This window comes from Vespa crabro, chromosome 4, assembly GCF_910589235.1.
Source record: "Vespa crabro chromosome 4, iyVesCrab1.2, whole genome shotgun sequence".
Lineage (NCBI taxonomy): Eukaryota > Metazoa > Arthropoda > Insecta > Hymenoptera > Vespidae > Vespa > Vespa crabro.
The window spans coordinates 5,689,247-5,717,170 of NC_060958.1; the positions used below are offsets into that span (position 1 = coordinate 5,689,247).

A 27,924-nucleotide genomic window follows, 5' to 3' on the forward strand; every position below is an offset into this window, starting at 1 on the left:
CTCCATTTGTTCTTTTTTTTAAACCAAAAAAAAAAGAATTCGTTTAGAAGAATCGATTTTTGATATTATTAAATATTAACAAAGAAAATGATTATAATTAAATTGTGCAAATGGAGTAATGGGAAGAGTTTAAGAAAGATTCGAACTCCATTCTGTATCCATTTGTTTTTTATTATTCTTTTCTTTTTTTGATCGGAGAAAAATTCTAATTCGTTCTGTTTAAAAGAAACAAGTTTTTGATACTATTGTGTTAACGAAAAAAAAAAAAACAAATTCTAATAATTAACGCATTATTAAAGAAAAAAATGAAACCGACGTTTTCTGTTTCACTGACCATCAAACTGGAAACGTAATTAGTATCCTATAATTAAATGTATACATATTCATCAATTTTGAACAAAATATTTCATTTATTATATCCAACATTTAAATATTGCGCACTAAATGTATATAAACGCATGTAAATATTTAAACGTTTGTTATCTGAACAGATGTGTATGCATATTTGATATACATATGTACATATTTTTCAATACCGTCCAAGTACGCTTCAGGTAAGATCAGGTAAGATCATTTTCATACTATATATATATAGTGTGAAATATATATATATATATATATATATATATATATATATATATATCGTCAAACAATGTGTTAAAGTGTGAAAATCTACTAGAAAGATCTTAAGAAAGTAAGGAATGCAGTACAAATGGCGTGAAAGATCAAAAAAAAGAAAAATAAATAAATAAATAAATAAAATCAAGGAGGAAGAAGAAGAAGAAGAAGAAGAAGAAGAAGAAGAAGAAGATGAAGAAGAAGAAGATGAAGAAACTAAGGAAGGGAGAAAGGAAAGTCATCGAAGACGAAGAAGAAGAAGAAGAAAAGGAAGAAGAAGAGGGAGAAGAAGGAAAAGGAAAAAAGAAAAGGTGGAGGAGTGGGAGAACGTGAACATGATTCGTGCATGCTATCGTCTCTTAAAGTCAGTAGAAGAAGAGGAGGTAGACTCGTGCACGGCGTGCTTCTCCTCTTCCTCCTACTCCTCCTCTTCATCCTCCTCCTTTCTTCTCCTCCTTCTCCTCTCATAGCTCGTTCCTTTTCCGTGCTATCTCGTCCTCCCAGTACCTATCAGACAGTCACGCGGTCACGAAGCAACCGTGAACTCGCTTCGCTCGTAAAAGACTCCCAGAGAGTCACGGTACATAACGCGCTTCCGCTTGGTCTTCGTCTCTTTACACAGAGATTCATATATTTTTTTCCTTTTTTTTTCTTTTTTTTTCTTTTTGTTTTTATTTTTATCCTTTTGTCCCCGCCCTTTCCCCGTTTTTTTTTCTTTTCGTTTGTTTCCTATCTTCTTTTTTTTCTTCCTTTTTTATTTTTCTCCTTTTTTCTTTTTTTATTCGTTCCTCTCGTTGCAGACCTCCTTCTCTCTACTGCGTTTGAATCACGAATGATATGCACGTGAGTAACAAAAACTTATTGTTGTTTGTTTATCGTTAAAACTGTTTTTCGTAGAATAATCATTTCTTTTACCTTTATTACGAGTCATGATTGTTGTTGTCACGAATCATCGATCTTTCTATTGTTATTTGAATTATATTGCGTTTACTTTTATTTTCTTCTTCTTCTTCTTCTTCTCTTATATAGAATTTTTCTTTATTTTGTTTTTATCTAGAAAATTAATATTGATATTGCTATTATTATTATTATTATTATTATTATTATTATTATTGTTATTGTCGCTATCGTTGTTGTGTTTTAATATGCCCTCGATCTATGAGATTATTAGTCATATATATATATATATATATATATATATATATATATATATATATACATAATATATCTATATATTATTAATAACATGTAAAAATAATTTTCTTTAAAAAGAGATAATTTAATGTTTATTTTATTCACAAATATTCATTTAAATCTCAGAAAAAAAGCAGAACTGTGAAATAAAGAAAAAAACAGATTTATGATAAATCGTGGACAAAGTGTCGTAAATATAGTAGTTAAAAATTAGATTAAAAATGTACATACACGCATATGTAAATATTTACTCTCTTCGTAAACGATAAATCTATTTGTAATAGATATACATAAGATGTAATAATAACGTGTACGGTGAATTTATATACTGTGATAATAAATTTATATTATAATTAGTCGATAAATCAAAGTAGCACAAAGCTCTAAAATATGAGATATGTCTCTTTGATGAATTTTGATAGAAAACTATATAACGCCGTGTAAGAACATGCGAGCGATAATTTACAATCGCATAAAGTGAAGTAACGAGGATAATGCGCATCGCGGTGCATCAAGAACGATGATTATGAGAATCATGCTTGTATTTTTATGAACTTCCGGATGATGATACAAAGTAATATTAAAACTGATTTTTCTTTTTCACTCAAGCTTGTAACATTACGATTTTTTTTTCTTATTTTTCATTTCTAATTCTAATCTCACGACGTAACTCATTATCAACTAATATTGTTAAAGCATAATTTTATGCACAAATCTTTTTAAATTTCATTATTATAGGATTTTGAATGCTTATGAATAATTCATGAAGTATGACATTTCAAAGATATTTCACATTCTTCGAACGTATATACCAAAGATCTTACCTATCAGGGAAAAAAAGTAGAAAGGAAAGAATTGTGTATATCTAAAATTAAGATAAAGGTAAATAAATAAATAAATAAATAAATAAATAAATAAATAAATAAATAAATGAATGAATGATAACAACAACAACAATAAAATATATAATAAGAAATATATATATATAAATACACACATACATATATATATATTATATATAGCTAGACGATCGAGTTTCATATGAGAATTGGCGCGAAACAGGAATGCTAAATTAGTTAATTTGTGTTAGTGTTGTTCGACGCACATTTCAAGGAAAATTTCCATATATAAACAAGAGTATTCGTGAGTGTACAGTGAACTCGACCGCGAAACAAAGGTCATCGGAATTACTTCTTATGGACAAGTCGGAACAAGTATTTTACACATGTTACATATACACATACGCACGTACACACATACACACACACACACATATATATACGTGTGTGTATATAAGTATACACATAGTATGAGTTTTGATCTCTTTGAGGTTGTTTTTCAAGGGCATTGAAAGACGACTCATGAAAGCTTCCAGCAAGTTACCATATATGGTAAAGTCGATAATTTCGAAGCAATCGGAAGGTAATGATTGTAATAATTAATATATATATATATATATATATATATATATATATATATATATATATATATATGATGTAATTTATATACAGAAATCAATATTTTTTTACGTTAGATATTTTCTTTTTATATAAGAAAATTAGAAACCCCATAAAAACATTGAAATAATATTCATAAGATTTTGTAAAATGTTGTATATATTTATTTTCGTTAATTTAAAGTGTCAATTTATGATTATACATTTATTTACTTATTTTCGATCGTTACATTAACCAGAATGACTTTACTTCTTATATATATATATATATATATATATATATATATATATATATATATATATATATATATATATATATATATATATCCTTGCTTCGTTCCATATATAAGAATATATATATATATAAGAATATATATATATATATATATATATATATATATATATATAATCCTTGCTTCGTTCACATTAACTAATAATCCTAGAGACTTTAAATGAATACTTAGTGGTGACTTTCGGAGCTCATAAAATTCGAATATGTGAAAGCAGATGGATGAAAAGTCTGACGTTCGTCAGTACAACTATTTTTTACCGAATAACGACTCAGAACAATGAATACGTAAATCGAGATTTACGATATAAAATTCCGAAATATAAGACATATACGACGTTGTAAAATATGTATGTCTCATAAAGAATAAATTTTGTTGAATAATTACAAGTTAATTTTTTTCAATAATATTTTAACGTTATAAGGAAATGCAAATAAAAATGTTATGAATAAAGTTGAAGAAAAAGATGAAGGGGAGGGGGAAAGGAAGAAAGAAGAAAGAACAAAAAGAAAAAAATGAAATGAATGATATAATTTATATGTGGGATTTAGCCCACAAAAGCACATACATGGAATGCACCGTTTCGTTTAGTTATGGGTATTAGTCTAAATACATTTTGTTTGTTCCGTTCTAAAGCGTATTTTTCTTATAAAAGTACATGTATGTATATAATATTAACAGTATAGATACATGTATGTATATATATATATATATATATATATATGTGTGTGTGTGTGTGTGTGTGTGTGTGTGTGTGTAGGTATATATACATAACTGTACGTTAAGATATAATTACATAATCTTAGGATAGGAAGAACAAACGAGTGAATGGAACGAAGAGTATACACGTTGTCAATTAAAAGCGAACTAATTATTATTGCATTAAAAATATCATACACAATGATATACGTTTATTATTTGTAAAATAAGTTGTTACGCAGAAAGCTGAAATAATTGTAATGAATTTACATAGAGTAAGTCACCGTAAACGATTTCAGTCGGCTTTGATTTTTAAATGACAAAAATTATATATTTTCTTGATGATTGTTAACAATTGTCGATATTCAGAAAAAAAGTGAAAGAAGGAGAGAGAGAGAGAGAGAGAGAGGGAGAGAGAATTAGATAACTTCGATGAAGGTATGATTATACAGATGTTACGATAATAACTATTGCTCTCTTGCTAAAAATAAAAGTTTCTCCATGTCGATAGAGATAATAATCGGTTAAGGAAGTACAACGACATCGAGAATGTTTATTTGTAGAAAATAAGTAACGATTGTGCAATGAGAGTAATAGAAAATACTATTAGATTCTTCTTGTAGTTTCCAACAATTGAAGAAGATTTTGAGAAAGTTTAGAAATATATTTATGCTTATACTATCTTTATTTCATTAGTTTTTATAATAATCCAAATTTTTACTTCTTTTATTTTTTCTTTTTTTTTTTATAGGACCTTCTCATTTAACACTTTAGATATTCGATGTTTTCTTTTTTTTTTTTTTTGTTGAGATAATTCGATAGATAACATTGATTCAATATAAAAAGATATCATTCATTACAAATATTTCGAAGGAAGTCTCTTTCTAAAGTTTATGATTAATCTTTAAGTTTTTGTTTTGTATGATTTCAATTTGCCATTGATTTAATTTTTTTCTTTTCTTTAGATCACAAATAAATCATCGCGTGATTCTTTCCGCGTGAGAATTTTTATAACTTTCTCTGTATTATTCACGTAATTCATCGAAGAGAGAGAGAGAAAGAGAGAGAGAGAGAGAGAGAGAGAGAGAAAAAGAAAGGGAGGAAGAAAGAAAGAAAGAATGAAAGAAAGCAAGTTGTTTAATGAGTATAATAAATTCAATATAATACAGTACGCTTATTGTTACGCATTAAACACTGACGATTAGAATTTTCAGGAATGATTCGTCGTAAAAAATAACGTCATTTCCGATAAGGAAATTAAAACGTATGATTAATTCGGTCTTTCAACAACTTTTACAATTAATTTCAAAGAATTCATGATTAATGTTATCATTATCATCCGTTATTGATATAAAAGATATGTAAACACTTTTCGAAGAATTTCATTTATGCTATATATAAAAAGCAAAAAAAAAATTTTTTCTTTTCTTTTTTTTTTTAGAATTTATATATATATATATTCTATTTATATATTTTTATATATATTTTCTCTCTTTCTATAAATAAATAAATAAATATATATATATATATATATATAGAGGAAATTAAAACGAAAATCGATAAGTCATATATTTGAAATTTGATAAGAGATATCATCGATGGTCATCGAATATATGTTAATACATATACGCATACATACATGTATGTAATATATACATAATAATATTACCGGTTTTCTTTGTTGTTCTCGTTCAATGCTACGAGTTCATTATTGATTTATTCGAATTGTTGGCGTTAAATGATAGATAGATTATCTTTTAAGTGAATACAAAAAAGTACGATATATACATATACATATACATATACATATACATATACATATACATATACATATACATATAAGGGTGACTCAAAGGTTGTTAAATAAGTCCGATAATTTTTAGGTTTGTAGTTTTACGATCTTCTGAAAAAAAAGAAAGAAAACAAAATTACTGTATGAATAGTCTCGAAAAAAAAAAGTAATCGATTTTCAATATCATCTAATATATTAAATATATATGAAATTTGTATAAGTATATACATTTTCACGAATGTCATATTTCTCTCGTGACATTGTAGCAGAAAAGTAGAATATACTATTTTTTCTTTCTTTTTTCCTTTTTCTGTTTTTTTTTTTTTTTTTTTTTTTACGGATAAATTAGTTATTAGAGCATTTAGAAATATCGAAATATTTATTTCTATACTTTCTAAAGAATTCGTAAGATAAGTCTCGCATGCAAATTATCGGCTCAGCGAACAAACTCGCAAGGACTTTCGATGAATTCATATAATTGCGATACGATTTTCTCCCGATGGCAGACTTGATATATTTAAGCGCGTTACTTATGTACATACATACATATATAAGTTATTTCTTTTTTTTTTTTATCAATATTTATTTACAGTAATATTTCGTAGCTTGGAAAAGGTGGAATGGACGGGAAGGTAGAAAGAAAGCGAATTATTCGATTTTGTTCCCGTTCTATCCGGTCGATCGTGTAACGATCGTGACGAATTCTGAATAAAAGGATGCTTTCACCAATTCGTTCGATCATTTTCTTGCGATATAATCTGGAAACGCTCTATAGCAAACGCAACTTCCGTTCTTCTTTACCGTTGTTATTTTAATTTCTTCCATTTTGTTTCCTTTTTTTATTCTTCTTTTTTTTCTTCTTTTTTCTTTCTACATTCCTCTTCGTTAAAACTGTTGTATTTTCGTAGCCGTTGAAAAGTACTTTTTATTCTGTCATTTCTTTCTTTCTTTTTTTTTCCTACCAGCTGGCTGCACTTATCGTTATCCTTATATAAATAACGCCAAGTAGATAAATGATAATTTTTTTTGAGGATAGCAATAGCTTTATTGGTCGATATTGGTATTTTTTTCTTTTTTAACTATTTCTTGCTTTATGTCGGAGATAATAATAATAATAAACAAAAAAAAAATAGAATAGAAATAATGGACAGAGATAGAGATAGATAGATAGATAGAGAGAGAGAGAGAGAGAGAAAGAATGTATTTTTCATTTTTTTTTTTGTTAATGATACATTTTGTAATTATTCATTCAAAATCATTTTATGTTCCTTTTTGTTCGTATAATAATTCACCAAAGGAGTATTTAAATAATCTACGTATCAGCTTGTCCTTCTTCTCACGGATTTAATCGTTCTTTCTCACACGGCTTTATTCTCGAACATATGTACTTACTTATTTACTTCTTGTTTTTTTAGAGAACCGGTAGCGAGAATGTAAGTACATATATATAGCTCGTGTGGGAATTCTCGAGGACGTGCGAGCTCTCTTTGTCGTTGCATAGACAAGTATCTATTTCTTTTCATCTTTTTTTCTTTTAAATACATAGTTACATAAAGACATATATATATATGTACGTAGTTACATTAGATACATAGATATGGTTCTTTAGTTCTTCGACGTTAACTAATAAGGAAAAAATATTAATATTCTATTCGATTATCCGAAAGATATATAAAATAATTTCGATCATTTAGATAGATGAATTATCGATTCATTATAATCACTCAATGTCTATATACATTATTAATTGCACATACATACATATATTAATTGCATACACATCCATACTTATGTACTATCGATGATCACTTAACTATAATTAAACGATTGATGATTGAGCATCATGAAAGTATTTGAAAGGTGTTCTTCTGACGACTTTCCGACCGGTTATACAAGTTCTTTTGTTTCAATAAAAATGTTCTCTATCTCTCTTTCTCTATCTATCTATCTATCTATCTATCTATCTATCTATTTATCTAGACATATATATGGGGATCAAGTTATGTTAGCTCCCGATAACACTTTGTACAGACTTTCATGGCCTTTTCATAAGTCATAACTTGTCAAAAGTAATTTGTCCTGAATTTTTACTCTTTATCCTTTTTTTTTTTCTTTTAATTTCTCTGTTTAACAATTATCATCCTCTGATCGGATTCATCACTATAATTTTGATTTCAGATAAACATTAATAGTTGATTTCAGATAAACATTAAAAGAAAAATAGAGAGAAATTGATTCGATTCAAAGAGCACAAATGATTAATAGCCAGATCAATTAAGGTTATCGCAATATATTTTGATCGGATCTTAATGCGCGATTCGATTTCTTCTTCTGGTTTCTCATTGGATCGGATCTTCTTTCGTCGATCCTATTTTCTTTATTCGATCAGAAACAATCTATTTACAATCTTGCGATAGGTAGCAAAAGTATTTACTGCTACTGCTGTTGCTGCTGCTGCTGCTGCTGCTGTTGTTGTTGTTGTTGTTGTTGTTGTTGTTGTTATTGGTGCTCTTACTTGTACATGGGTATATTATATATTGTATCTATATGTATGTGGTATCTGTCTAACGCTTTTCCCGATTGTCGAGCGAGTTTAATAGAGCGATACTTCGTGGCTCGTTTGAAGATTTCGATCGTTAAAAGTAACCATGCTCGTAAGCCTCACGTTCTACCCATTTACGGAACTCTTCTGCCAGGTGATGGCTCGTTGAACTGCTACGAAACGAAGAACGACGACCTGATTAATCTAAATGAAAGTGCTCCGCGTTTATAATTCGTAAGTCCCTTCGATAGAAAACAGTTCGATCGTTTCACTCCTCTCTCTCTCCCTCTCTCTCTCTCTATCTCTCTCTTTCTTTTTTTTCGTCTTTACTTTCATCATTATTATATTAATGAGATTAATGTTTTTTTCACTTTTTTTTGGTGCGATTGTATGCACATCGATCAAATATACGGTAAAGTGTCGTTATGTTATCGTGTAGATCATTTACGGATTTAACTTTCAAAAGGTCTGAGACGTCGTAAAATCTTTTTTCTATATAATTCCCATTAAAATAAATTAATTATGTATAATATTTATATTTACATTTTCTTCGTTTCAACTGTTCATGCAAATGACCGGTAATTAATAGCTAGAAATTAAAATAAAAATCCATATTTGATTTTATAGTTCCAAAATTATATATAATAGTATAATATAAATATATATATATATATATATATATATATATATATATATATATGATAATGACAGCTATATCGAATATTAAATTAAATATATTTTTATTATAATGTATAATATAAATTTATATCGTCATTTTGGATCCGATGTGAACACTGCTCATCATCGAGCGCGTTAATCCATCACTGGCATAAAACAAAGATATGCAAAATTCATTGAAAATTTGTAATACGTGGAACATTTTGTCGGTTGATTGCAATCACGAGAAAAAAAAAAGAAACCTCAGTGTTTTTGAAAGCGTTGTTTACGCGTCGTGTAAATCGTTAATAGCGATTAGTATGAAAACGAATTTTTTACGATATACTAAAACTACAATCGAAAAAATATTAACGTCATTCACTTAATTTGTACGAGTTATTTTTTTTTGTTTTGCGATAAAGTATCTCGAAATCTTATACGAAAGCAGTGTATTTAATTTTTCTTGGATAACACTTTGTAGATATATTTTTTCTCTTACTTACTCATTGAAACTTTTTTTCTAACGTGCGATAGAATTTTTCAAGACAAATATAACGATGCGAATAAATTCGAATATTAAAAGATCGTAGATAAGTAAGTGTCATTTTTCATTGCACGCCAGTATAATCATCCTTATTATACGGCGAGCGTTCAATGTTGGCTGATTATAGTCAGCTATAGCAAGTGAACGTACCTTTTCAAGACGTATCCAACGTTATGAATAAGCTTGAATATTAAAATATCCTATATGAAGTATTGCCAATTTTAATTGCACGCCAGTATAGTTAGTCGTCTTTATAATATACAACGAGCGTTCTACATTGGCCGATTATGGTGTTATCTTTAGTAAGAAGTAAAATTTGATTGAACGTTATTTCTTTTACTTTTTTAATTTTTTTTTTTTTTTTTTACGATAAATCATAAATTCAATGTATCAATCGATCGTTTTATCTATGATTAGCAAATATCTTTAAGTAGTTCGAAATCGTCATGGAAGTGTACTTGTTTACTGACATCGATATTGATTGATTTCATCAAATTACATAATCAAAGCAATAGGAAATGTAATTAATTCAGTGTATGAAATAGGATCGATATTTACACGTTTCAATGAGTTTTACTAAATTCAATGTGTTTTGGATTAATCTCAATACTCGATCGATATCTATTAGAACGATATTCTATTATCATCGTATTAATCTAAATTAAAATATAACAATTTATTCATCTTTAAATAAATAATTTCTAACTAAACTTAATATTTACTCAGCGGATTATTCGTTCATTCGAAGTAATACGTGCATTAATGTATCTAATAACGCGAGGAAAATCGTCTTTCCGATTTACATTAGTCGAGGACTATGAGTCAATGACATTTCATTTTGTATTGCTCGGTAATGTTCGCTTTTTGCTGATTCCCATCTTGAATCGTTCATTACAACGGGAAATCGAAGTTAACTATAACTTATGCACATAATTTTCGTACTTATTTACGGTGGTACATAGGAGCTCGTTAGCGAAGTTTAGAAAACGATCTTGACATACCGTTTCTAATTTTCTTTCGTATATATATACACACACACACACACACACACATATATATATATACATCATTGTTTAACAGAAATATTTTCCTTCGAAAGAAAAGTAAACGAGAACAGAAGATTCCTCGACTTTATAATTATAGAATGAAAATGGGAAAGAAAAAAAAAGAAAAATTTGAAGAAATTCGTTTTAATTGAATATCTACGACATATTTATTCATTATATATATATATATATATATATATATATATATATATACTTTTTTTTTCTAAATAAGTTCGAACGATCGGACAGACAATTGAAATAAAAAAAAAAAGGAAGGTTAGTTAGACCGTAACGAGAATGAAAGCGGCCAAGCGGCAGAGAGTGTCCAACAACGGTCAAAGGTTTGAAAGTAGGGCTTCGCATTATCACAGCATTAACACACTTCTACGAAGCCGCAGGTGCAACGACATCCAAATACTTTTGAAGGACCTCACTTGTGTATATATATATGTCTTTAACAATATAAATAACGTTAGAATCATTAATTATTTTCTATCGAAATAAACGAACGATAAATGATAATATTTTTGACAAAAGTTTCTCTTCCACTTTTTCTTTTTTTACATATTAACAAATCGATTACTATAAGATTTTCGTTATACGTTATATCGTAATATTGTTTATTTGGAAACTTTCTTTCCATTATATCGATTCTATTGTTTTTTTTCTTTTTCTTTTTTTTTTTTTTAATTATACTCATAAGGATATACAAAACGTGATAATTCCTTCGACGTTAATTATCATTTGCCAGGGTAAAATAAAATGTTAACAAATGTATCAATTCGATATAGAAATTTATTTCGACTTTGTTAAAACTCGAAATTTCATTATTAACAATTCGTAACATAAAGTCCGTACGTGTCATTTAATCAATGATATTCATTTTATTACAAAAAAATAAAGATTAAGGCATGGTGAGAAGCCAGAGTGTAGGTAAAAAAAAAAATAGAAAGAAAGAAATTACATATCTACTTCGCGAATGACTAAGTGTTGATGATCGAAGAAAAATAAAGATAACAGCAGAAATTTATGTTTGACGATTAGGTCGTTGATCAACGGTAAGATCATTATCGCTATGTCATAAATATATCTCTATCTCTCTCTTTCTTTCTCTCGATAAGAATTACGGTCCTAATAACGAAACCATTTATATTTCACGACTCTCTTTAGTCAGTTTATCTTCAAATCGTTAATGGACGTTATTACGTGCGCATATGGTTGTATCGTATACCTATACGCGTCATTACGTAGTTAACCACATAAATACGTGTGCACGCGTGTTCCCGGAAATCAAATATGTTCGACTTGGTGTGCCTAATAAGCTCTCTCTTAAGTACCGTGAAAAACAAACACAGTATCGATTTCTACGAAGCGCGATACGATTTTATGCCGATGAGTGGATATATGCGTCATTTGATTTAATCCGAAAGATAGAGAAACAAGATGAAGACAATATAAAAAAATAAATTATCTTGTCTCATTACAATTAGAGCGGTGTTTCCTAAAAGTGTGTGTGTGTGTGTGTATGTATGCTTTTTTTCCCCTCCTGTTTCTTTTCTTTAATCGTAATAAAATCAATCAAATTTTGAAAATTATTATATATACATATAATGTTAATAGATATTTATCTATCTACTTTTAATGAAAAAAGAAACATGGGTAATATTATTTTTAATTTGACTTTCTCTTCAATGAATATAAATTTTGTAAATATATATACACACACACACATATGTATACTTATCCTATGTTTATATATATATCTTCCCTTTTCCCTTCATGTCATATGCCCCACATTGGGAAATACTGCTGTAGAGTTTCGTTCGTTCGGGTTTGCGGTCGCGAAGTTACCGCAAACCCGATATCGATCCTAAAAATCCAGTGATTTTTTATTTCACTCTCTCTTTCTCTCTCTCTCTATATATATATATTTCTCTCTTTCTCTGCGTGTGTATATGTTCATAGGATCGATTAAATATCAATTTTTCGAGATAAAATACAAAATGTAGAGAATTAATATAAAGATATTTTGTCAGGTATAAATCAAAATTGATTAGATTTTTAAATGTTTAGAATAATATTAAAATTCCATTATGTTAAGTATACATATATATATATATATATATATGTATTAAGTATACATATATATATATATATATATATATGTTGTTTATATATATAATGTATTGTTTATATATATAATTTAAGATGATAAGATTTTTAAATAATTTTTGAATGTTTGGATTCATGGATAAATATTCGTAATAATATTAAACATACTTTGTACAGTATATTTCGATGCACTTATATATTTTTCTACAAAAAAAAGAATCAAAATAAAAATAAAAGAAAAGAAGAGAATACAAAAAAAGAATATATAGTGATAAATCGATTCAATTTTATGCATGGATATTTATCATATCAACAGAAATGTAAATAATGTAAATGTCATTTCATTTTTCTTTTCATTAGATATAAAAAAGAAGAAGAAGAAGAACGAGAAATAAGTTTTACGATTTAATTATCTATACATAGATACATATTAATAAAATCACTTGCGGTCATATATTATTTACACGTAAATATGTAAATACTGCTATGCATCGATCGTGTCGCTTCTAATATGTTAATGGACTTTCACGTTTGCGAGAATACAAAATTAAAATTAAGGGGATTATATTAATTGAAAGCTTTTCGCTCGTGATCATTTCGCTCTTGGCAATGAAGACAGAAAGAGAAAGAGGGAAAGAGAGAGAGAAAGAGAGAGAGAGAGAGAGAAAGAGAAAGAATCATCGAGAGAGGGTGCGGCTTTGTGGTCATTGATAGAACGCATCGTACCGTTACACCGTCACGCTGAAAGGATCGAATCGACGGAATTAGATGTGTGAAACCGTGCTATTGGGACTAATGTATGTGTATGTACGTTTGTGTATGTGTATATATATGAGTATATTTTGTGTTATCTTTTAGAATTTTGATTCATCCAGTTATTCGTCGGATCGTGATAGAAAGGATATTTTGTTTCGTTCGACTCACCTTCGTCTATACATATATATATATATATATATATATATATATATATATATATATATATATATATTTCCTTGTAAGAACATTCTAAGGATCGCTATCAAGTGAGAAAGTTTCTCACGTTTCAACTGTATCGAACTAGGGTGACTAAATTTTTTGTTGGATTTCTCTCTCTCTCTCTCTCTCTCTCTTTATGTATATATATATATATATATATATATATATATATATATATATATATATATATATACGGTCTTGAATTTGTTATATCAAAATTAGGACATCCTATATAATATAATATATATCCTGAAGTAGGTATATAAAAATTGTCCTTTTATTTCCATATAATATTCAATTTTATCTCTATATAATATTTACTTTTGTAATGTTTTACAAAATGTTTAATTAAAATCGTTATTATAATAAAGAAAATTCAATTGTATTGTTAAATATATTAAAATTAAGATATCAAATTTAACTTTAATCTATATTTCACTAATTAAATAAGTTGTATTTGTGTATATGATCGCAAATGATTCAAATCATTATTGACGTTTGTCATAATGTTGAACATTTTTGTTCTTTTTTATTTATGAAAAAAAATTTTTTTAAATTATAATATATACAGCTATAATACGGAGTAATAATTCAATCGTAAATTTAGTTATTAGATAACGATAGGGGATTAGATCGATAGGCAAATTTCGTGATTTTGATCTATATATATATATTTTTTTTTATTTATATATTTACATATCTATGATATATATATATATATATTTTTTATTTTTTCTTGTAGAGAAATGAAGCCATCTCGATATATCGAAACCGTGTGTTTCGATGATCTATAGTGTATCAAACGTATAGGGAATATCGTAGAAAAGGCAGTAACGGACAGTCTAATGCCGTAGCGAAAGAGAGAGAGAGAGAGAGAGAGAGAGAGAGAGAGAGAGAGAGAGAGAGAGAGAGAGAGACATTACTTTGCACAGTTGGATCTTTAAGCCGATTTCACGTTGGGTTTCTTCGCTCTAATACCTTCGTGAACACGTGATCGGATAGTCCGATCGGTTATTGCCGTGCGATCGATACTGCCTATGCACACCTTCAGGGGAAAGGATTATCGATCCGTGAAGTTCGATCCTTTTTTCTTTATATGTATATTTTTTTCTTTTTCCATAGCATTTTCTCGACCATTTCAATCAGAAATTGTAGATTTACAGTTATATATTTTTTTCTTTTTTTAAATCTACGAGGAATCGAATGGGTGTGATATCGATCGACATTTTGATCGTTTCACTTGAGAACTTCTTCGATCGTCGACGATGTAAAAGATCGTTGTGGGTGTTCGATTTAGAAAAAAAAGAAGAAAAAAAAATGATGCACTTCTTGTTGTTTCTTTTTTTCTTTTTTTTTTTTGTTTAGTTGAACAACTAACGGATCTGATGAACCTTGACTCTTCTCATCGATCTACGCGTGGTAATCGTTCTCACGATAGTAACGTTACTTCTTCAAATCTAAAATGGAAAAAAGATTTTGTTTTTTTATTTAATTTATCATCTCCCTCTCTCTCTCTTCCTTTCTTTTTTTTTTCTTTCGCTTTTCTTTTTTTTCAGTCGGAAAAAGAAGATCGTGTATATGAAACGACCTGTCTTTTAAATTTATTCAACGCACATGTATCATATATTATGTGCCTTTTCTTTAACGCTTTCTCGAACGCTGGAAATAGCAAGCCGATTTAAATGCTTCATCTCTATGCAAAATTTATTCGTCATAGTTTTCCAACGTTCAAGGATCAGGTTAGATTAACAACTTTATGCGATTGAATTCGTTGTGGGGAGGAAAAAGCGATGAACGTGAAACCCTCCTCTTACTCTCTATCGCTGCGATAGATTAAATAGAAATGTAATATATATATTAGTTTCAAATGGCTTCTTAACGTTTATTAAAATTAGCAGATATGATTTCGAACGTAACTATTAGCTTAATTTATGAACTAAACTTATTGAAATGAACTTAAGAAAAAAAAACAAACAAACAAAGAAAAAAAAAATAACAACAACAAGAAAAAGAAAATTGTAATAATAGAATAAAATTTGGAAAAGATTTCTATTTGAGAATTAATTTTATTCGATCATCTGTTCTTTAATTGATTTTTTTTTTTTTTGATTTAGGATTAATCAATTGCCTTAGGCGTGTCGTCCAGAGACAAATATAAATTCGTTTTTCCTTTCACAGGATCACATTTAGTGATTGATGTTACTATTATAAAGAATTACAAATGAGAAAAGTGCGATGTAACTAGATGTAACTTTAATCTATAAATGTCTCGTCCAATTCCGTATAAAAAGAATGTCGTGTGAAACCGTAGCTGGCTTCGGACTTTTATCTGGCTTCGCACAATGGCGCAGAATATTCGCGGTTAACCTTCGGAACGTTATCCATTAAAATATAAATAAATAATTGAATATTGATTGAAAGCAATTAATTAATGCGAAATATGGATTTAATGGAGATTAATATTTTTTAAAATTTATAAACACATGCAATGAATCGTATTCGAATTTATCAAAAAATTTATTCCTTCGGATAATACAATGTTAAAGCTAATAAAAATTATTAAAATATTAAATTAATTCAACGAAGAAAAAAGAAACAAAATTGATAAATAAGAAAAGAAAAACAAAAAAAAAACAAAAAAATATTTCTTTGATATTTGTGAAATTTATATAATTATGTTTGAATTTAAATAATGTATAATTTGTATTTGATAATGTTTAGATTAGAAAAATGAAAAAGAAAGTGACATGATGAAGAAAGAGAAAGGGGAAAAAATAGCAAGCAAGAAAACGAAAAGAAAAAGGAAAAGAAAAAAGAAAGAAGAATAGGTAGAACAAAATGGGATCGACACGTGACTACATTCCTTTTTTCGCGAGACCTATTTCTGTTGAGGGCCACATAGAAGTGCGCCGGTCTTATAAAGTCTAATCTAATTAAGGGACTAACAGGTATCTGGTTAGAAAACGAAAGAAACTTCAGTCGTATTTTAAGTGTCTAGTAAGACTAACAGTGATCACACTGACATATTCTACGATTTCGATTGATATACATTGAGAATACTTCTTGTCTCTATCTTTTTCTTTTTACTTATCTTTTGTTTTTTTTTTGTGTGGTGAAAACGTAGAACTCTCTCGTGAAAATGGGTGATATAATTGGTTAGTAAAATTTTTTTCGTTACAATTTTGCAAACTAACATTTCTACTTATTTCTTCCTTTTTTATTTATTTATTTTCTCTTTTTTTGTTTTATTTTTTTTTTGTTCTTTCATTTTTTCCTTCGAACGGATCCACGAGGAATTTTCTCGTTTATCTCAGGTCATTTTGAGAACAGGCGAAATAACGAAAATATGTTAATAGCGAAAGATTAATATCTTCATACGGCATCGAATTAACTTCGAAGGTTGAAAGCGGTCACGGTGTATAATTAGGTCGACGGTTCCGATGATCTTTTTTTTTTTCTTTTATGATACGTATATACGAGAATATGAGGAATATAAGGATTCGATTATCAAGATATTTTGTTTTTCTTTTACTTTTCTTTTTTCTTTTTTCTTTTTTTATTCATTTTTTTACTCAACGTACGCGTATAACTCCGATCAAGTATTCCGAAGCAGTTATATTTATGCGTAGAGTGTGGAAGTAAAATAGCAGATATTCATTCGAAAAAGAGCACATCTCATTTTATTATTATCATCATCATTATTATTATTATTATTTATTTATCATTTATTATTTATTATTATTACTACAGAAAGAAAAAAAAATATTAAAAAAGAAGCGTCGTCGATCATCGACGTCCGAAGAAAAAAATCAAGATCTCATAATTCTTTTTCTACCTTTTATTTGTTTTATTTTAATATAGAGATGACCGGTGGTGGGACCAATATGGCGTATCATGGTCTAAGTCAACACGTAAACTTCGATGTAATACCAGATCCAGGAGATCGTTTCATTTTGGAGGAGCTTATAGGGGAAGGCACTTACGGGGAAGTATATTCCGCTTACGATAAGGAAACTGACAACAAAGTAGCGATCAAGATTCTTGAAAATGTAGCTGATAATATAGAAGAGATCGAGGAGGAATATCTTGTATTAAGAGATCTAAGCTCCCATCCTAATATACCAATATTTTATGGATTATATTTGAAAAGAGCAAAACCTGCACAGGATGAGGATCAACTATGGTTCGTAATGGAGGTACATTTTTCTCGGTTATAATATATTCCTTTTAATTAATTAGTAATGAAAGTTAAAGCGTTAATTTTTCTCCTTTTTTTTTTTAAAACCATGTTCATGTTAAAGAGCGTACAGATGAATAATAATAATAATAATAAAGAAGTGTAATTAGAAATTCGTAAATTCGCATCGTCCATTAGGATGATATGGTGTATATACTTTCCAAAGAATGTGTGGACGATGTACTTAAATATAATCTACGTTAGAATCTTCTCGACATAATAATGAATGTGTCTGTGGATACATAGTATATATAATTTAACCAGTTATATGTATATGTATTTATATGTATACATATATATATATATATATATATATATATATATATATATATGTACTTACTTAGCTACATATATACGTTAAAAGGCAACTGCGTGAAAACTTAATGAATCATGTTCCAGTTATGCACAGGAGGCTCAGTGACCGATCTTGTCCAGGGTTTAAAAAAACGTGCTACCCGTCTAACGGATAGGCAAATAGCGTATATACTTCGAGAAACTGTCGAAGCATTGATTTATCTTCATGGTAATCACTGTATGCACCGAGATGTCAAAGGTCATAATATTTTATTAACGGAAGAAGCACGAGTTAAACTGGTAGACTTCGGGGTTTCTTCTCATCTAGCTGAGACCTTGGCGAGGAAAAATACTTCTGTTGGTACGCCATACTGGATGGCACCCGAGGTATATTTATCATCTTTTGACAGTTCTTTTTTTTTCTTTTTCTTTTCTTCTCTTTTCTTTTCCCGTTATCTTAGTAAATCCAAATAGATAACGAACAAAGAAGAGAATCGACGAAAATATTTTTTTTAACAATTATCAGGTAATAGCTTGTGAACAACAATTGGATTCTTCTTACGATTCACGATGCGACGTTTGGTCGGTTGGAATAACAGCAATTGAATTGGCCGAGGGTGATCCACCCCTGTCCGAACTTCATCCCATGAGAGCGCTCTTTCAAATACCTAGAAATCCACCCCCATCGTTGAAAAATCCTGACATACATAATCCAGAAGTTTTGGACTTCATTGCCGAATGTCTCGTCAAGGATTTAGAACATCGACCGTTTGTTAGCGAACTCAAAGAGCATCCGTTGTTGATGGACATCGAATCTCAGATAGAGGAAATCAGGGAAGAACTTTCTAAGGAAATTCGTAGACAAAGAACCGATGGTAGAGTTCAAAGACAGCCGGAAGTAACGACCAAACACGGTAAACTTAAAACCGATCGTAAAGCCAGACCAGAAAAAATGTATATGGACGATTTGGCCGCTCTTGATATGTTATCGGAGGATGCAATCGTTGATCAATTACAGCATCGTTACGAACAGGGCCAGATTTATACTTACATCGGTGATATACTGGTTGCCGTTAATCCATTTACCAATTTGGGCCTTTACACTGGAATCGTAAGTTATATATTTTTTTTTTTTTACCATTTAGAATCATTGAACTTTCTTTTTTGTTTGTTTGTTTTTTTCTTTTTTTTGTAATCTTTTCTCCTCTTAGGAACAAAGAAGATATAAAGGTCAAGCCAGGTCAGATAATCCGCCACACATTTTTGCGGTCGCTGATGCAGCCTATCAAGCGCTTCTCCATCAACGTCAAAATCAGGCGATCGTGATCAGCGGTGAATCAGGGGCAGGAAAAACAGAGAGTGCGAATTTGTTGTTGAAACAATTGGTATATCTTAGCAAAGCACCGAATCGTAATTTGGAAGAAAGAATTCTACAAATAAATCCGATAATGGAAGCCTTTGGAAACGCCACGACTGGTATTAACGCTAACTCATCGAGATTTGGAAAGTATTTGGATCTGACAATGACCAAAGGTGGCAAGGTCACTGGAGCAAGAATTTCTGTTTATCTTTTGGAACAATCTCGTGTGGTAGCACAGGCTGAGTAAGCATTGTTAATTATGTGTGTTGTTTTTTTTTGTTTATTTTTCATTTGGATATTTAAATGATAATAAAAAAAAAATTATACGAAGAAAAAAAGAAACACAGAAGCTAGGAATGGATCTAACGAATATTAAAATAAATTTTTATTCGTTTATACAGGGGCGAACGAAATTTTCATGTATTTTATTACATGTACGATGGTTTAGCGGCTGACAATCGTTTAGCCGAGTTTCATTTGGATAGTAGCCTTCGGGAACATCATCGATATCTTACAGATCGTAGTCATAATTCTCCAAATTACGTGGATAAGTTTCAACAACTGAAAGTTGGCTTCAAAGTATTAGGCTTTCGGGATAGCGAAGTGGATACTGTTTATGGAGTATTGGCAGCTATACTTCATTTAGGTGATATCGAGTTTGCTGAAGTTCCTAGTGAGGATAATACGGATAATAAAAGTAGAGTCATAGATACTGCTCCTCTCGATAGAGGTAAGAAGTTTCCTTTCTCGAATTGTATATTTATTTTGATAATAGTCCAATTACAAAAATAGATCATTTCTGTTAACTCATAAACTTAATCGTTTCAATAGTTTCGAAATTGTTGGGTGTCGAACCAAACGATTTATTGGAGGCATTAACATCAAACTCGGTCATGACGAGAGGTGAAACGATCACAAGAAATAATACCGTAACCGAAGCTTGTGCCGCTCGTGATGCCATGGCTAAAGGACTTTACGGAAGACTCTTTGATTGGATGGTCAATCAAATAAATTGCCTGTTGTGCTTCAATCGTTCACCCAATTACGAGCCATTGGCTATTGGCTTGTTGGATATATTTGGCTTCGAGAATTTCCCACGGAATTCATTCGAACAACTTTGCATAAATATAGCGAACGAACAGATTCAGTATTATTTCAATCAGCATATATTTACTTGGGAACAACAGGAATACATGGCCGAGGGTATACCGGTTGATCTCGTTGAGTTTTCAGATAATCGACCAGTTCTAGATATGCTATTGAGCAAACCAATGGGGTTGTTGGCACTTTTGGACGAAGAAAGTCGTTTTCCTCGGGCGACCAATAGATCATTGATTGGTAAGAATTACGAAATACGCGGACAATTGTAAATCTAATTCAATCGATATATCTCGTATTATTCATTTGTCTTGTACGATTGATTGATTGATTGATTGATTTATTTATTTATTTATTAATCAACAGAGAAATTTCACAACAACATAAAGTCGAAGTTTTACGTAAGACCAAAATCCGATGCTGTTTGTTTCGCGGTTCATCATTTCGCTGGACGTGTAGTTTACCAAGCTGAAGGATTTCTGGAGAAGAATAGAAACTTCCTGCCTCCTGAGGTAATACAATTGGTACGGCAATCTCAATTCGACATGGTCCGCTTCTTGTTCCAGTGTCCGATCACCAAAACCGGTAACCTCTACTCAGCCGTCCATGAAACTGACTCGAGAAAGTTGTCGCAATCTATTCAAAATACAAAGGTACACGCGAGATATATCAAAGAATTATAATATTTCATATATACATCTTACTCCTTGACAGTTTTCTATTAATATAATTATTTTAGGAACGTTACTCCAGTCGTGGCTTAGCATCACAATCAAGAGCTCAGCAAACAGTGGCAACATACTTCCGTTATTCCTTGATGGATCTTTTACAAAAAATGGTTTCGGGTTCTCCGCAATTCGTCAGATGTATCAAACCGAACGATTCAAGAAGCCCACGTTTCTTCGACAAGGAAAAAGTTGTAAAACAATTGAGATACACTGGAGTATTGGAGACCATTCGAATAAGACAAAATGGCTTTTCTCATAGAATACCTTTCAATGAGTTTCTAAAGAGGTAATTCGAATTATAATAAATAATAATTACCTTTCGATTCTTTACAAAAAATTTTTATATATATTTTTATTAAATATCGTCTTTTCTTTTTTTTTTTTTTTTTTTTTTAAATCCATATATAATATTAGATACTGTTTCCTTGCGTTTGGTTATGACGAACGAGTGGTAGCCAATCGTGACAATTGTCGATTACTTTTGATACGTTTGAAGATGGACGGTTGGGCATTGGGAAAGACAAAAGTATTTTTAAAATATTATCATGTCGAATTCTTGTCAAAAATGTACGAGGAACAATTGAAGAAGATCATAATGGTACAAGCTTGCGTTCGTAGATGGTTAGCAAAAATTCGCTTTAACAAACAAAAGTGGCAATTTGCAATTTCTGTCGTTACACTTCAACGGCATATCAGAGGTTGGTTAACACGTAAACACTTTGAAAAGGAAATGTTGAGGAAACGTGCCGAAGAAGAGGCTACCGTATTGAAGAAGGTTCAAAGTTAGTGACCAATAACAATAATGATTGCTTTCGTTGAATTAAATAATTCATTGGTTTCTTATAATTATCGTTTCTTTTTTTTTTTCTTAGATGAGGAAACATTGGTACTGCGAAGAGAATCAAGAATAGAAATTATAAGAAACGATGATGATAATGAAATATCTCAGACAGAAAACTCCAAAGAGAACGACGCTGCTGTTGTTATACAGAGTCGTAAGAATTTTTTTTAAATCATTTATCAGTTATCGTTTACACGCAAAATGAGAAATAAAAATGATAAGAAATGAAATAATATAAATTAAATGATCTCGTTTGAGCGACATAAATATATAAATATTATGAATGATAATAAAAATTATAATTATTAATGATATACAAATTATAAATGATAAACGTACGTTTCAGACTTCAGAGGTTATTCTGTTCGCAAACGTTTTGGCGTGGAATCAGAGGAACATTTCAAGAATATCTTGAATAATTGTGATAATCAAGAAGACGCCATACGTGCATTGATCACCGAGGGCATTAAGGAGGAGGACGCTAAGTTCATCGTACAGAGATGGTACAAAAAAGAGGAAAGAGTACACAAATCACCGGCTATGAAGGATCCTATTCATCCTAAATTGAGACAAGCTGATCTAATTCAATTTTCTCAAAACGTATGTTAAGTGTTCGAACGGTGTCAATATTATATTTATATCCTTGAATAATATTTACAAGTAAAAATAAAAAAAAAAAGGAAGAAAAATATAAAATAAATAAAAACGAATTAAAGAAGAAATTGTTAAGAGATTTATAAAAATAAATTTTATAAAAATAGGTTCACATGAAGAATCAAGATATTCATAAGAATCTTCGACGGAACAAACCAGGTGTCCGATTAAACGATATCGAGGAACCACCAACTGATTATGCTCGTCCCGATGGATTTAAAATGGTCCAACCGATTTTGCGATATCGAAGAGGTTCTCAACCAGAAAACGAGGAGACCGTCAAATATTATCGGGATTTAAAAGAAGAAATGAGCAGGTAAGTAGTAGTAGATTGATCGTTTAAATAAAACAAAAAAGATAATAATAATAATAATGATATCGAGAGGATTATAATATTTCATTCTAAACGATTATGATTGAATCGGAAATTCGATCGCTCAATTTTTCGAATGATTTTGGCACTCGCATCGGAAGTGGTTCGGACTTCGAAGAAGACGAAGTTGGCTGGGACTTACCGTTGATACAGCTAGAAAATGACCTTCATCCTTCAGCGAGGTACCATATTTCGTTCGAAATTCGTCTATTAGCTTAGACGATTAGATAAAGAGTCATTTTTTTTTAATTCCCCTTTTAATTTATATTTCATTTGCGTTTGTTTCAATCGCCAATTTATTCCTCGATTGGTAACGATTTCAAACGATTTCTTTTCTTTTCTTACTTTCTTTTTTTTTTTATTTTATTTTATTTTTTTTTCCATCAACTTATCTAACTTTCACTTTCCCTCCTTTCTGTTTTTAATTTCCCTAAGAGAAATTTGTCTTACTCGGAAACAATGTTAAAGTTTTTAACAATGTTATACGGATCATTGATTCGTTTTTTTTTCTTTTTTTTTTCCTTTCTCATTTTGTTTCTTCGAAAGAATCGTTCAAAATATAGAGCCATTAAAGTTAATAACCGTATATTTATATATGTATACCTTGTTGGAGTCACTAGCAAGAATCGTTTGGACCATTGCCAAACTTTGTACGAGCGGCTATGCATCTCATATTAAAAATATTTATGCGTATTCACTTTCTTTGCCAGCTCGATATAGAGCATCGAAATCGATTGACATTTGCATTTTCTTTTCTCTCTTTTTTTTTTCTTTTTTTTTTTTCATTCTCTTTTCTCTTTCCTTTCCCTTCATTCTACTTTCATAAATCACAAGGAAAAAGTGTGCACTTGTTTCTTGTCACAAACAAACAAACAAAAAAATTGTTTCATTATACTGTCGTGCGGGGTTGTCATAAAAAGGAGTATTATCTTTATTTCTTTCTTTCTCTCTTTTTTTTAAATAATTTTTCAATGGAACAATATAGGATCTATACGTATATAATGTAATTTTTTTTATTTTATCAACTGAATTATAATTAATTACCATTATAAATTGATTTATAATTAATTCAATTTCTTTTTTTTTCTAATTATGCGTAGCAAAATAGCTAATTTTAACAACTGTACAAATTTGTGCTCTTTCATAAAATAATTTTATGTGTGTATTTGTGTGTGTGTGTGTGTGTGTGTGTATGTATGTATGTATGTATGTATGTATGTATGTATGTATGTGTGTGTATAATTCGAGTTATATTACTCATTGGCATAGATGTATATTAGATAGGTATGTATGTTATAGGTATGTAGTTTGATTTAAATCGAAAATTTGGATATTCCTCGGACTAGAATGTATATTAGTGTCCTTCAAAGGAGAAGGACAGTATACTAGTCGATATTATACATAGAGAATAGTTTGGCATTGGTTTAAATGATATGAGAATAATTTAATGAATTTCTCCCGGTTGGCAAACAGGAGTCGAACGGGTCAGATTCTGGAAGTGAGTGCCGAGAGGATGGATCGTCTGGCAGCTCAGGGCGACTTTGTGGTAGCACCGGAACAGCATCTCTCCGAAATTTGGCACAAAGCATTGAGAAATCCGGATGGATCAGAAAGAAAAGACAATGCGGAAAAATCCATAAGGTACGTTTCTCCGATGTAAGGCTGTCCGATTTGTCGTGACAAAATTTTTTTTGCAATTCCAGGTTTTTTTCTTTTTCTTTTTTGTTTTACTTTATCTTTATTAATCGATTAATTTCTTTTTTTTCTATCTTCTTCGTTTTTTCTTTTTTCTTTAGCCTCTTTTCTTTTTCTATCGAAATACATTATTTTCGAGCGAAGCCTTCATCAAACTCTTTATTAACTAATATTTATTTATATCTTTTATATCATTATCAGAGGTATCATGGCAAACTTCCAGGTAAAATAAATAAAAGAAAATTTTAACATCAGTAGATCATCGTAATAAGTCTTTCGCTCATTTAGAAATATAGTTTTCTTTCCTTTTTTTCTTTTTTTTTTTCCCTTTAAACATTATTCATATAAATGTATAGTATAGAGTAGTCAACGATAATCAATAGTACTAGTATTTTATAATCATTTATGGAAATTAAACGATCGAAGTAAAACGTGTTTAATCTTTCGTCTAAGTAAAACCTTTAATATTATTCATACTTTCAGTACAAGGACTAATGACCTGCATGGCAAGAACATGCGGCTTAGAGGATGCAATCCGTACGGTAGATCGTTTGCAGTCGACTCTCCGCGTTTCAACGATCGAAATGGCGTACAAACACGAGCGGCCGATAAATATGGTGATGCAAATCACAAACGAGAGAATTTCATAAATGGGTATGGGAATGAGTTGAATTGGCGGAGTATCGCGAACAACGGAAGGATCGATCAAAGGAAGGGTTTGAATGGATTGAAGATTACGAATGGTTTGAAGAATAATATAAACGACAGGCAAATATTGTATCGTGCCAATGACATGAAACAGAACGGTTACATTGGAAGAAATAATCGGGAGAAGGAGGGAAATAATAATAATAATAATAATAATAATAATAATAATAATAATAATAATAATAATAATAATAATAATAATATTAATATTAACAACAATAATAAAAATCATAAAAATATTAATAATATAAATAAGAACAACAATCAGGTGAAAAATGGTTTGGATCGTTTCGTTGTTAATCAGAACGCCATACTTTTACGAAAAGATCTTTGGAAGAATGGATTCGGTGTTCCAATCGACGTGAGACATTTGTTAAGACCGACCGTCGTAGAAAAGCGACAAGAGAATCGTCGAGTCGAATACGATGCGGAGGACATTAATGGACCATACAATTTCAGACAGCTATTAAGACCGGCCGAGTATCTTCCAACCGAATCGCTTAGAAAGAGAAAAGGTGGAATGGCCTGTTGTAACAATGCTGCTGTTATCAGTAAGGATAAAATACCGGATAAGCACGTTAAGAGAAAAACTCCTTTAACACCCGATCAGAACAAAATTGTTATCAATGTTAAAAAATGAATTGCGAATGTTGATAGAAATTTGACGCATACGATCGGGAATTTTTCTTTTTATTTATTTATTTATTATTTTTTTTTTTTTTCGAATCGATCGATGACGATGACGTTCGATCGACGATTATCACGAGAATGTCCGTATCAATTTAGTTTTGAAAAGTAGAAACTTCCTATCCGTTTTGAAATATCGTTGCGTTTAAAAATATCGTTGAATCGTTACAGTAGAAAGATATTTTCGAAATAACGTTAAGGATGTTTAAGATGTTTAACTTAGTTCGTTCAAATTCTAAGACGGCAAGTGTTTCTTTTAACGAATACGCGTTTCGTGCTAAAAAAAAAAAAAAAAAAAAAAGAAAAATAATTAAATACCGTACGGGTTAACTACCGCTATAAAAGATAACATAGAAAAATCAATAGATTGATTTATTATTATTTGTCGGACGTGCGTATTAATAGTTAGAACGAATGAATTTTAGCACTAGTCATGTTTTAGCTTTACATTTTATTATTATTATTATTATTATTATTATTATTATTAATACTATTACTACTAGTACTACTATTACTACTACTAATACTACTACAGCTTAGATTTAGTCGTATTTAATAGAATTACATTTCGATATAATAGTAAACGTTCGTAGAGCGCGAGAGCGTTGTCCCCTTCTTTCTTTTTTTGTTCGTTTTCTTTTCCTTCTTTTTCTTTTTTTTTCGTTTTCCATGACAAGTTGGTCTTATAAGAAGTAAATAAAAAAAAAAAAAAAAAAAAAAAATAAAAATAAAAAAAATAAAAATAAAAAGAAAAAAAAGAAAAAAAAATAAATAAAAGAAAAAAAAAAGAAAAAGAAAAAAAGTATAAAAGAAAAAAGAAAATAGAAGTAAAAGAGGGAGGAAAAAAAAATACAGACGAATTAGGAATCAGTTAATGTTCTTTCGAGTTAATTATTATTCCTATGTCATTTATTCTTTCAATCGATATAAGAGAAGGGAATCATTACGAGACGTATTTTTTTTCTTTTCTTTTTTTTTTTCTTTTTTTTTCATTTAAAAATCATTGTCATTGATCGATGGCAATTGTGAAAATCACATTTTTTAGAAAACAATAAAGATTTCTGTGTAAAAATATTATACGATATATTAGAATTTCTCGAATTTTTTCTTTCTCTCTTTCTCTCTCTCTCTCTCTCTCTCTCTCACACACACACACACATACACACATATATACATATATACGTACACTTTCCGAGATTTCCTTTATAGATTAATTTTCTACAGAATATCGATTACTATCATTCCATTCTCCATAGTCATATGTTAGTCTTTGGTATTCAATATCAATGATCATGAGAATTTGAATCATTGTTTACCGATAAAG

General features: G+C 29.7%; 1 protein-coding gene across 4 annotated transcripts; it reads left to right on the forward strand.

The window, feature by feature from the left end:
* Positions 1-950: 950 nt before the first annotated feature.
* On the forward strand, positions 951-27,692 carry LOC124423474 (myosin-IIIb-like). 4 transcript variants are annotated; one of them, XM_046961210.1, is made up of 17 exons: positions 16,900-17,080; positions 17,787-18,121; positions 18,562-18,843; positions 18,983-19,567; positions 19,668-20,059; positions 20,218-20,546; positions 20,648-21,154; positions 21,281-21,567; positions 21,654-21,928; positions 22,057-22,424; positions 22,515-22,637; positions 22,830-23,083; positions 23,245-23,453; positions 23,612-23,692; positions 24,984-25,151; positions 25,407-25,428; positions 25,689-25,844. In XM_046961210.1, the coding sequence occupies exons 1-17, from the start codon at positions 17,065-17,067 to the stop codon at positions 25,698-25,700; spliced, it is 4,245 nt and encodes a 1,414-aa protein (XP_046817166.1). In that variant the 5' UTR covers positions 16,900-17,064; the 3' UTR covers positions 25,701-25,844. The 4 variants fall into 4 exon arrangements, with proteins under 4 accessions (XP_046817164.1, XP_046817166.1, XP_046817163.1 ...); XM_046961208.1 differs by lacking the exons at positions 16,900-17,080; positions 25,407-25,428 and adding an exon at positions 951-1,461 and having other exon boundaries at positions 25,689-27,692; XM_046961207.1 differs by lacking the exon at positions 25,407-25,428 and having other exon boundaries at positions 25,689-27,692.
* Positions 27,693-27,924: the final 232 nt, after the last annotated feature.

Bases quoted from the DNA above. Each gene is read 5' to 3' on its own strand.
- LOC124423474 (XM_046961207.1), top strand. The intron at 22,425-22,514 runs GTTAGTGACCAA...TTTTTTTCTTAG, and splicing joins CGTATTGAAGAAGGTTCAAA to ATGAGGAAACATTGGTACTG. The intron at 23,084-23,244 runs GTATGTTAAGTG...TTATAAAAATAG, and splicing joins TAATTCAATTTTCTCAAAAC to GTTCACATGAAGAATCAAGA.